Below are 13,066 nucleotides of genomic sequence, written 5' to 3' on the forward strand. Positions count from 1 at the left end.
ATGTTTGAATACTTCGGTTGCACACACTGCAGGTTTCCCACCAACAGCTTGGATTAACATCGCCCTTTGCCAACTGGGCCCCACTCGAACTGTTAAGTCCTCCAAAATGTGGAAGGCCTAAAATGATAGAAAAAGCTTTTGTGACATGGCCACTGACTCCGCCCCCCCCCCCCCCCCCCCCCCCCCCGGCTCAACCCCAAGTAGTTCTGCAATTTTTAGGGGAGAAGAAAACAGCTTTGAATTTTTAAACTTACCATCGTCTCTGCACTTATTTCGCTGTGACTAATCAGTCCATGTCCAGGGAGCTTCTGTGGTCTGAAGCATCCCACTCAGAATCTACTAAAGTTCAGTCTTGAAAAGAACATCTCTGCACTTATTTCGCTGTGACTAATCAGGCCATGTCCAAGGAGCTTCTTTGGTTTGAAGCATCCCTCTCAGAATCTATTAAAGTTCAGTCTTGAACAGTAACATTTTATGTCCTTGAAGTTTCACAAGGACTTGTTCTGTGCTCCTTCTCTGGGGTATTTAAGGCTATAACCCACTGTGTCTTGTCCTGTTCCAGGCCCCTCAATCTCTCCTGGCTGCAGCATCTCCACAGCTCACCCACAGTTCAGTGCAAGCTTGTCCCCAGGTACCTTCACAGACCATTCCAAGAGAAAGCATTTCCATGATGAATTTATGGTTGAAGTTCTGGACAGGGCCAACATACAGGTCCAGTACCAAAGACAAAGGGAATTACAGCCAGAGGAAAGGCAGGTTGGCTGCACAGTTTGAGGACAGGGTTTCAGCACAGGAGCAGGCACTTGCTTCACAGTTCCTGGAACAGGAACAGTGGCTGAGGGAGGGGGACAGAGCTCAGCAGAAAGGATTGCTTGAGTGGTTCATATCACTACTGGCCGCAAAAGCATCAGCTCCTGCTGCATTACCCATATCATGGCCTGAGCCCCTCAGTGGTACTGTGATGCAGACCAGAAACAGCTTGAGTGGCCCATGCAGTTGAGTGCACCCCTCTCCTGCCCAGTGCCAGGTTCATGGGGAAAGGAGAATGTAGGGGACAGTCAACAGTAGGGGGGTTTCTGTATTGTACATGGCTTCATTGTTTGCACTTGTCCATGCACTTTTTTCTTTAAGGTTCTCTTGTTTCTGGTATTTTGGTGTGGTAATGGCAGCTGGCCTGCCTCGCAATGGTTAAATGTTGTTTCCTGTCACAGGATGAAAGCACAAGCAACAGAAGTTCTTCAAAAGATGCATCCTCCATGTTGTTGGCTACATTAACTGGAAGCGTGCAGACCAAAATGACTCCTTGGCAGGGTGTGCTGGTGGTCTATTCAAACCTCCTGTAATGTGCAGGGAGGACAGTAAAGTTTTTCTGTGGTGCACCACAGTCAAAGGGCTAGAGTGACCACATTTTGGGAGAACACTAGGGCCTCTGGGATATGGTTGATTTGACTCAGGTATATGTGCTGTAGTGTGGATACCAGAGCCCTGGGTTCAAGCCTGGGCTAGACAATTCTTAACCTAGGGATTACAATCAGTGTAGATGGTCCAGCCCTGGGTCCCCTTAACCCTGGTCTTACATTACAGTGTAGACATATGCTATGGGACCTGTGGGCTGTAGTTGAAGCAGCTGCCGGCACCCCTCTATGTGCATGCAGCTATGATTGCCAATTGCAATGTGCTGGGAGGAGGGGTTCACTTGAAACTTACAAGTAATTTGAAAATACCTGAGTCCAGCAACTCAGGAGAAAAACTGTCCAGGCTGGTTAAAAAGAGGTCAGGTGGCAACCTTAATTGGAGTTGGGCCGAGGCCAGCCCCTCCTGACTTTACCTCACAGTCTCCCCCTCTAGTTTCCTTCTATAACCTGGCACTCATTGCTATGGTGGTACCCTTTTGTGTCAGTGGCATCCCAATTATTTTGAACGTTATGCAAATTCTCAGATAATAGTGGCTACCTTCTATTCTCAATTAGCCCTGTGAGGTTGGCTGTGTCAGCTAGCGTTAATGGGGATACTTTGAATTTAGACTGGTGTAAGTGATAGCCAAACCTGGCCACAGGAGTGGCTGTGGAATTTTAAATGTGATTATCACTGCTTGCTTACAGAGGACCTACCTGCAGCTAGACTAGTCAGTAAGCCACATTCCTTGGTGTTTCTACATTAATGGGATTTAAACATATGGCAAGCTGTCTGAGGCATGGTTGTGGCAGATTATCTGTAGGGGAAAATATTAATATTACATTAAGGTTGACCGTTTAATTTCGTAAGAGTTGAGAAATTCACAGTTTAGGTTTCTACAGCAAGTATGACTCAGCCACATAGCACAGAAATATAAATGGGGATTTTGCGTGAGTAGAGATTGCATAATTTGGCCCTCAGACAGTACAGTACAGTACAGTAACACAAAATACTGTATCAATAATAGGGGTCTGCGTTCAGATTACTTTACAGGAGAAAATAAATCTCCTTTTCTAACACAGTAAAACTGAGATTGGAACATTTTTAATTGTTATAATACACAGACCTGATTAAGGTTTTCTGTATGAAAAACCAGTTCTCTATTTTTCTGTGGTGTGTGCCTGTATTTGTCTTTTTACACAGACCTGGGTCACGATAATAGAAGTACAACAACTGAAGGAACTTGTCTTGGTTAAAAAGAACAAATTGCAAAAATGCCTTTGATTTGAATTAAAATAATAAATAACTACAAGCCAGGATTAAGTACAAAAACGATCATATACAATGAATAAGTAAAGTCCAATTAGAGAGGAAGGCTATTTAAAGGAAAATACAAGTTTTGAAACAAATCATCTAGGAAGGAAATCACTCAGGACCAAAAGTAAATGTCAAGGCTTAATAACAAGTATATATATAATAAATGGCAAAAGAAAAATTTTTGGTAGAGACGTATTAAAGATGGGCCAAAGTCACAAAATGTGGATCTACATTACAATCTGAATTTTCCCAATGTTTGGGACTCAGATCCCATAGTCTAATTTTTGCCATTCTTTAGGAGGATAATGCCTACTTTTAAAACATTTTTCATTTCATATTTTTTCCTAAAAAGTAAGGGCCTTATCAAAAGAAAGTGGAAAGACTTTAATTGACTTAAAAGGCATTGGATCAGGTCCTAAGCGCTCAAAACTGGGTTAGCATACATAGCTCTCATTGACATCAGTAGGGGAACAAAACGTTTGCATCACTGAGTAGAATCTGGCTCTAGATTTTCTAAATAGAATTATAGGTCAAAAGAAGCCGCGGGGGAGGGAGGAGGAGGAGGGAGAGAAACTGCTTAAGGAAATCAGGTCAGCTGGACAATCAAAAAGTAAGACAATTCATATTGCTTTTCTCTATTGTTTCCACACCACACGGGCCTTGTTTAGTCTCTGTTCCCCATTGTCATCTGAAGGTATTAGTACTTAAAAAAGAATGCAGTAACCATTGTTGTGGTCCTTGTCAAGGCAAGGTTACAGGTACCTTACCCGTTGACTGCATAACTCGGTGGGAGCATTCAGATTGAGTTTCTATATAGCACTGTTCCCTTATGTATTCTTCTACGGAGCACTCCTTCACTATCCAGGTTATAGAGGAGGCAAGAAAAACAACAAAGCATACCACATATTTTACCCTTTAAAACAGAAAATGCTGTTTTTGTTTCATATAACGTGGCTCAGCTTTAGTTTATGGAGAAACTAAAACTGTGAGCTGAAAGGTTAAGGGCTTCCTGCAGGTTAAGAATGTCCCTCAGCTTTCCTTGAGCCAACCAAGAGCGAAGGGAATAAAGACACTTGCATCTGAGGCTTTTTACCACTGGGTGCCAGTATACACACAGGTTTCAGAGTATCAGCCGTGTTAGTCTGTATTCGCAAAAAGAAAAGGAGTACTTGTGGCACCTTAGAGACTAACCAATTTATTTGAGCATGAGCTTTCGTGAGCTACAGCTCCTTTTCTCCTTTACTCCTTTTCTTTTTGAGTATACATACAGGCTCATTGTGCTGAGGATGTGTTAGCATGGTACTAAATTTGCAGAAACAATTCACTGGGAAAAAGCAGGCTTCCTTCGTATTGTATTACACAATTAAATGTTACATGTCTCTCAGTAACACAAATATTGACATTGTGAAAATCATTGAGGAAATAGATTGCAGGGAGCCCACTCCATTACAGGGGCTATACCAAGGCAAGACCTAGAGAATCAAATCATCTAGGTGTGGACTGCATTTCAGGGATATGTGTGAACGTGAAGGTTAGTTTTACAGTAATACCCAAGCGTATATGAAAACCTGGATAATAACACAGCAATTTGTTCAAGGTTTTCAGCTCTGGCAGTCATACCACATTTGGTTTGGAGGCTTTCTTAGGTACCGTTTGCTTGCTATGGAATATAGAAAATGCCATACCAGATCAGGCCAAAGACTACTGTCCTACCTCTGGCGGTGGCCAGTACCAGAAGTTTTAGAGAAAGGTGTAAGTTATGGAAGAAATTTTCTTCTCACCCTAGGCAGTTTAACATTTGGTTTATACCTTGAAGCTGGAAGGTTGTTTTATCTCTTGTACATGATAATCCTAAAGGAAGATATTTTTATTATCCGTATAAATGTAATCCTTTTCTAAATCCCATTATGCTCTGTGCCTCAATAGAGTCTTGTGGCAGGGAATTCCACAGTTTCATCATGTTAGCATACCTTTCTTTCCAGCAGTTTTAAGTGTGTCATTGTGGAAGCACTAGAAGAAAGGGACAAGTCTGGGTTTCCTGATGTGAATGCATATCACACATTCCTTGGACACTTAACTCCTAGTGACATCCATGGAAGTTTGGAGTGTGACAAGAGTGCAGGATCAAGCCCATACTACCTAAAACATAGAGTGAATATATTTGTAATTGCAGTGAAGGCTGGTGTTTGGATGGTACTCTGCAGAAGACAAGGAGTAGAAACAGGGAGAACAGTATTTTTTTTCTGAGGGGTGAACTTAATACTTGCCAATGTCCTCTAACACAACATCTAAAACAGAAGTGAATATATTTTTAGTTAATATGCAGTAAGCTTTTCTGAGGCTTGGGTTACTTTTGGGGGTTGGGAGAAAAGGAAATGTTTGATAGCCAGACAAGTTTGTCCAAATCTCACTCCTCTAGACCTGACACTGGAGGTCAAAAAGATATAGACCCTTATTGTTCTGTATTAAATATCAGTGGCCCTAACTGGTTATAATTAAGGCAGAATTCCTCTAGGAACCTTTGAGGAATGAATGCAATAGCTGGTTGACTACCCCGAAAAGGGGGCAATGTTTACACCCCTCCATGCCTGGCCAGATCCACTGGCTAGTGCAGGGGAAGAAGAGGGGCAAACTTCAGCCAGCCAGGGTAGCTACCACTCATGGAGGATGCTAGGAAAGGAGAGGACCTGCACTCTTCAATGGGATCCTGTCCAGTCCCTGTACATGGGCACAAGGTGTGAGAGAAGAGGATGGAAGGAGCCTTACCTGCAGAAGACCAGGCACAACTGTGCCCTAAGTGAGTTCCCCCATGTCACAGTGAGTGTCTTTGGCAGAACCAGTATTTGTCCCAGATGCCTGTTCCCTGCTCTAACCACTAGTCTGCACTGCATTTACATGTATTTTTCTAACAAGATGGACTCTTAAGCAGTTATTTTAAAGTGAGCTTTTAAAAGTTCAGTTCACCTTTGAATAAATTAATTTAATTGCACGAATGAAAGGACACATACCCTTTTAAAGTCTGACTCTTCCCGCTGGCATTTCCTTCTGTGACACAGAAGGAAAAGTGTAGTGAATAAATTGCAAACTATTTTCAGAAGAGAGAGTTCTATTTTTCCAGCTCAGTAAACCAAAAAAAAAAAAAAAAAAAAATCATACATTTAACAAGTCTTATCCTGGAGACTTTAGTTATTAAAAAGTCCCACTGAAGTTGGGAATGAAGTCTGCAGCAACAGACATATATATGCAAGTGTTTGTTCATAAATTTATTTTCTATGTGTAAAGAAATGATTTTCTACTTTTCACACTTTCCTAATAGTAGTGATATGATGCAAGATCTAATTTTCACTTACAGGGAAACTGAATCTTCAGGACATTGTCCTGGGACTTGAATGTATTTCAGTATCCCTCTCTGCATACGCGTGTTAAGCCTTGTTATGCGCACATGGCTTTATTTGAGAAGTATATCTTTTTTTAAAAAATGACAGCATGATATTGTATGCAAGTGACCTGGTTTGGTCCACAGTGTTTAGAATTATACAGAGCATTTGAAAAGGCTTTGTGAAGTAAACAGAGCAGGATCAGGGCATTTTGCAAGTACTCCCCTCAGAGGTACTAGAGGAATTTGGAATTCAATTTAGTATGTATAACAAGATAAAACAAGAAAAGAAAAAAAGAAACAGGAACTAAGATCTTACTGCCCTCCTGATATAAATTAGCTTCAAACTGAATTCACTAGTTCAGAGAAGTGCCCATTTTTAACAGAGTATATAGCCTGGCTCCAAGAATACCTCAGATTTTGGTAATAAGTTTCAATCACATAGCTGGCACTTCTTCTTGTTCCAAATTTGGGTGCTGATACTAATGGAGACAGGGGAATTCCCTATGCAGTTTAGGATGGTTTAGTCATCCAGATTTATTACAAGTTATGATTTTATACTGGAGCAAATTATACATCCCAGAAAAATAAACAAAGCAGAAATTCTGAACGTCGGCTATAGGTTCTGCCATCGCAATAGGCCCCATATGTCTGATAAAACATGTTACTCCTCACATCTCCTTGATCTGTTTTCAGAGCTTGCTTTCATAGGCATTTTCTTTGTGGTTAGGAGCAGAAGCAAAAAAAGTAATCCTACTGCAATTATGGTTTCAGCAGGGTGACGCCAACTTCTAAGCCCCAATATCTAGTGGGCAGTGAGGCTCTCTGCTGTATGATTTTTGTCCTGTTGTGCAACTAGTGTTGCATCTCAGATTCCTGTCTAAATCCTGAAAAAGATATGCAGTCCCTCTAGCATTCTGTTAAGCAGAACTGTGTATAAGTTAAAAACTGTTAGAAATTTTAACGATAAAGGAACTTAATATAAGCAAAGTCTTTTGATTTCTAAAGGTCTTTCAGCAGAGGAAGTCTGAAGTTTTTTGGGAAATCATGATCTCACTCAAGCACTTTTTCCTTTTCCACTTGTTTTCTCTCATTTCTCTTCACCCTCCGTGCTGTGGTCTGCTATCCTCTTTCACATTATCCATCTAATTTAGCTTGTAAGCTCCTTGGCACAGGGAAGTTACCTATTTACTGGCCTCTAAAACATTGTGCACATCAGTTTTGTTACAGAAAAAAGTAATAATCAAACTTTGTTCTTCCTATACAATTACATCAATAAGAAAATATTTTCTGCTCTATTAAATATTGGACTAAACCAAAACACCTAATTCAGTACCCCCCCTTCCCTCAGGTGTTTGTAACCTGAACACAAATTATGCAAACAGCTCCTGTTTTATACTGGGCCAAACCAAGTATGAGTGCTCACAAAATCTATAACTGAATTTTGCAGCTTGAACCCATTTCTATTAATGTTTTTTAAATGGTCCAGATACTTGTTGCTACTGAAGAAAATGTTGTACTCTGCTGCTTTAAACAGCAAACAAACAAAACTTCCATTCCTACTAGTGTTTGCAGACACGTTTTCAAAATATGAGCAACCAGAACGATGCACTGATGAAGGGCTTTTTACTTTTTTTTTATTTCGTTTTTGGTTGCTGTAGGACTTTTAGAAAACCTGAGGAAATTCTCATTTTATTAATTTCCTCAAATGAATAAACCTCAGTGAAATCTCAGTGCAATAGATTCTCCTCACCCTCGAGCTTTTTAAAAAAGCAGTTTCCTTCTATTTAGAATTTAACAATTGTAAAAAAAAAGGCTCTGGTAGAACTTATCATGGAAGTACACGGAAAAACTCCAACCAGACTTCATTACAGGTGACCGAAAATAGCAGCTCTTGTAATTCAGGTACGCCCTCTCTTTGTACCAACAGCCTACTATAGAACTGTCCTGGGTTTCCCTCCCACAGCTATTACAGAAGAGGTGGTTGTGTTTAACCTGCTGAGCCAATCATTTCACATTCAGGAGTGGACTATGTTTGATAGTTTTACAATATACTGTACATACTTTAACATTAAACACTCCACTTCATCATCTGCTCATGTAACCCTGCTGACAATAACGTTAAAATCGTTACAAGAATCTCAAAAAATGACATTTCCTAAGTTTCCTTTTATGTTGTTTGTTAGAGCATTGCTACCTTTAAATGTGAGCAGGCAACACTCACCTTAGATGTCCATGTCCCTTAATGGCAACTTTTACCAGCAGAACTATTTGCTACAGCTTTTATCCACAGAAAAACTATTTAGTGCCACACTTACTGTTGGGGCTACAGGAGGCAGGTCCACCAGTTTGTAGGCATTAGCTTCTGTATCATTCCAGACACCCTTAAGGGACTCCACAGTACTGGTGCAGTTGGGGTTCTGAGGGGGACAAAAGATGCCCCTTCGAATGGATTGAATATTCATCGGATGAAATAAAAGCAATTTCCAAAAGCAACAGATGTCACAAAAAAGCTCTGCTCTGAATTTTAAACATTAACCCCAGTTTCCCTTAGTACTGAGCAGGGTGTCAGCTTTTCTACTCTGGAACTATGTGAAATGCAGGGTTTCTCAGTAGAGCCTCAGATTGCTTCTTTTCCCTCTCCAGCTTAGCAAAAAGCGGCACCAGCAGCTTCCATTTAAATATAAAAGCCTGCAGGGTCTGCACATGCCCAGTTAGGCCCTTGCCCCATTCAAATTAAGGCTTCTGTTTCATTACATTATAAAATTGGTGTCCACTTAAAAACAATGTTATCTTCTTGCTTCTGACAGATTTAAATCTGCATTATAATAGCAACACATTATCCTAATATGACTAGAAAAAGAGAAGGAGGGGGAAGGTTGATTTTACTAGCTGACTTGAATAATAGTCGTCTTACATTTCTTCACTGTGCTGGTGAATTAATTTTCATCCTCTGCAATTAAGGAACATGCAAACATACAATTATGCCAGAAATGTAAGGAATCAAATTAACTCAGATGCAAAACTGTTTGTGTATAGCTATAGGTTACGATTAGCGGTCAGTCTGCGTTTAAAAACAAACAGGAAAAATACATGCTAAAACTAATTAAAGTCACACTAAGCTCAACTTCCTTTTCTACCTCTCAGTTTTAAAATCGTTTACGGAGAAAGTGAAAAATAACCACACATTTCAGAAATTGTGTGTTATCCTGTGAAGCTTTTGGCAGGAAGAACATGCAGGGCCTAATTCTCATTTATACTAAGGCCCCCTTACAGCACTGTGGCAGTGTCAAAAGTGTGTAATTGGACTGTATTCCCACTTTAAGGCCCCTTTTACATTACCAGAATGATGGAAAGGGGCCTTAGTGTAAATGAGAATCAGGCCCATGTAGTGGAGGTTTTTCTTAGTTCATACTGGCTAGCTGAATCTCAGTGTCGTAGTTCTTAGGCCTTTCAGCCACTCAGTGCTGCTGAGTGACCCTAATGGGGGCTGTTAGCTTCAGTGCAATTAGTAATGAAAGTCGATGGCATGGGATGTTTCTGAAAGCCTTCATCAAAAGATATTTTTAAGGTAACATTGAATATTGCATTCCCAGGGGCCCACTCTGAGATTCCAGTTCTCACACAGCTTTTCTTGAGTTACTACCAACAGTACCTAATCTGAATCGGGGCACAAAGGTGCATGTTTCAGCAATTGCTCTCTCTGCAATGTTACTCCATGCAACCCACTTCTCTATCCCCAATGCATGCACTCACGTCACCGGTCCTGCACATTCACCTTTTTCCGATGACCATATAAGGAAGATGCTATTCAGCATCAGTGACACTCTGTACCTCGGGGGAACACCCTACATCTCCATGTTCATCTTTATAAAATGATTGTGTAGTAGTCATGCAAAGTTTGTCATGTTGGGTGTCTCCAGAAGGCTCATGATGCACTGAGCATGGTTGTTATAGTGATATTATAGTAACTGTTACAGTAATGTTATAGGTTATAATTTCATGTATGTAGTTATGAGGCTGAAAACATATCCTCATGGTTTAAAATAAGCATAGGCAAAAACTCTCCAAGAGCAGAGAGGCCGTTCACACCTCATCAGGGCAGGTATGGGACAAACCCAGCCCAGCCTCACAGGAACAAAAGACGCTGGCCTAGGCAGCAACAAAAGAATCCGTTAGGCTCTCGAGGGAGTCCCCCCTCTTCCTTTGGTCAGTTGGGAACTGAGATGAGGTAATGCTCACCTGACTCTGAAGGGGGGAAGGCAAAGCCAAGAGGGAAGAAAGGACATGATAAAAGGGAGAGACATTTACCATGCCCTCTCTTTCCCACCTATACGTACAGACACCACACCAAGCGACTGAAGCGCTGATCAAAGGGGAGAGCCTGGCTGAAGAGCAACCAGCCAGCCTGTGGTGAGACGCAACTAAGTTTGTAAGGGCACTGAAAGTGTTAAGATCACCTTAGAATGCATTTTGCTTTTATTTCATTTGACCAAATCTGACTTGTTATGTTTTGACTTATAATCACTTAAAATCTATCTTTATAGTTAATAAATCTCTTCGTTTATTCTACCTGATGCAGTGTGTTTGGTTTGAAGTGTGACAGAGTCTTCCCTTGGGATAACAAGCCTGGTACATATCAATTTCTTTGTTAAACTGACAAACTCGTATAAGCTTGCAGCGTCCAGCAGGCATAACTGGACATTGCAAGATGGAGTTTCCTAGGGTTCTGTCCAGGATCGGACATATTGTCCAGTGTCATTCGGCTGCAAGCAGCTTACATGCCAGAGGCTGTGCGTGAACAGCCCAGGAGTGGGGGTTCTCACAGCAGAGCAGGATAAGGCTGGCTCCCAGAGTCAAGGATTGGAGTGACCTAGCCGATCACTGGTCCAGATAACACCAGAGGGGAACGTCACAGCATCCCAACCTGAAGGAGAGCTCTCCTAGGCTGAGAGTCGTCAATTCCCCCAAGGGAATTACAACATGTATCTCTAGCACATTTTGTCCTTTGTTGAGTGAAAAGAGACTCTTATAGGGAGAAAACAAATGTTGGTGCAGGTGGTGGGGTGACATGAAAGGAAAACAGAAGGTTAGAGGAAAATGAGCTAAAGATTTTCATCATACAGGACCTAGACATCCAGTGAGTGCTGACTCCAACGGCAGTCCATCTAGCTTTTTGTTTGGGGTGGAAAATGCTAAAAGCAAGAGGAAAGACCCACAGGCACCTGCTTTCCACTCTGTGCTGCTCTCCCAGTTGTCTCCCTGAAAACCATCACATTTTCTTGTGAATAACTCAATAATTCAGCTGCTTCTATCCTGCAGAAAGCCTCTGAATCTTGGATCCTGAATGGTGCCTGATTTTTACACCATGTGGTTTTATGTACTACTGTTCTGTATATTACAGTGTAGAAATCAGTACATCTAAGTGATTGGGGATAGGAATTGTATGACATTCATCTTTATGTACAGGATCAAATTGATAAGACCTATAAACCAAATCTTCAAACACATTCACAAATCCTAAATCACCAGAGATGTTTTTGACTCCATTTTCTAATGTTCTTTGCCCAAATCCTGTCAGTTCCCTCATTTGTTTTAGATATGAGTGATGCCAGATCTCATGTTAATCTGCTTACAGACAACTTGTTTGTTATTCTTTCCTTCCCCCACTACACAAATTACATTTTTTATTTAATTTCATCATAACTCCACCCCCTGCAACCAAAGCACTAAATGTTTTATTTCAGCTTTGCTCCAATTGGCCTTTTATGCAAAGGAAGCATCCACATCTGTGGTCTCTACAAGAGACCCCACAAGCTGTCTGAGGATTACATTAACTCTAGCATTTGATCATGCTGCTGCCAAAGGTAAATCAGTAGTGTTAGAAATCATGCGTCTATTTGCTTCATTAGAAGTAGTGGTGTTGTACAATGGAGTCACATCTTACGCAGGGGTTAGGTTCTAAAGTCAGAGCGTGAGGCGAAAATCGCGTACAGTCAAAATTACCCTTGAAAATCCCTTAAATCGCCCATAAAGTACAGTATACTGTACATGGTTTTGTGTATACAACCTTGTACAGTAATATGTATAAATGTATAATGTATACAGTAATGTACAGTATATAATAAAGAGTACGTATGCAAAATATAATTTTACAGTACTGTATTTTTAATTACAGGCGGTAACTACAGGGGGGTAATTACAGAGGGTCGTCAGGGCTTGATGTCGATCCAGGAGATGGAGGTGACGGAGTGCGAGTTGTAGACAAAGTGGTTGGCTCTGGTTCAGCTTGAGAAGTTGATTGCATAGGCTCATCTGCTGCTGGTTGTTTTTCCTTGAAAAACACGATGATCGGCAACTGTCGCTGTTGTCTCTTGAGCTGCTCAAACATTTCTTGATATGGTCTCAAATCATCCGTAATACTACGTGTGATTTTGAGGCTTCATTCCATAGAGGGATCGTATTCAGAAATTAAATTATTCAAATGTTTCGCTGCTTGGAACACTTCATCAAATTTATGAAGATTCCAACTTGCTGGCTCTTCCTGTTCGTCGTCATTATCTTCATCTTCTGTCGATGATTTTATCAGTTCCTCTAACTCTTCCTTAGTCAATGTTTCTCTATGGCTCTCAATTAATTCTTCAATTTCTTCCTCAAGGATGTTGACGAAGCCATCACCACCCACTTGCACTATCTTTTCCCCCAAATTCCAGGTAAATATCTTCAAAGAGAGTTAGAATTTCAGGGCTGGCTCCTGCAGGACCTAACAATAATAATCAAGGCAATTGGCGATCTCTTCTAGAGGCAAACACTGAATTTGTTGACATTACTACCATTTTATCTCTATTAAATGCTCAAGCTTGTCTCCTCAATCCCTGTATTTATTTGTGTAACAGTAATTTATAGGCAGGGCTTGGGAAGACAAACTTGAGCATTTCATGGAGATACAATGGGTGTAAACAGGGCATGCTGAGTCAG

General features: G+C 41.0%; 1 protein-coding gene across 1 annotated transcript in view; it reads right to left on the reverse strand.

Annotated features, from left to right (window-relative positions):
• OPN4 (opsin 4) overlaps positions 1-8,747 on the reverse strand; it is a 42,109-nt gene extending 33,362 nt beyond the window's left edge. The window contains exon 1 of the mRNA XM_043552053.1: positions 8,407-8,747. Within this exon, the coding sequence (XP_043407988.1) occupies positions 8,407-8,553 (147 nt within the window). The 5' untranslated portion in view covers positions 8,554-8,747. The remainder of the gene's footprint in view (positions 1-8,406) is intronic.
• Between the last annotated feature and the right edge of the window lie 4,319 nt (positions 8,748-13,066).

Source organism: Chelonia mydas, chromosome 7 (assembly GCF_015237465.2).
Source record: "Chelonia mydas isolate rCheMyd1 chromosome 7, rCheMyd1.pri.v2, whole genome shotgun sequence".
In the NCBI taxonomy this organism is placed as follows: Eukaryota; Metazoa; Chordata; order Testudines; family Cheloniidae; genus Chelonia; species Chelonia mydas.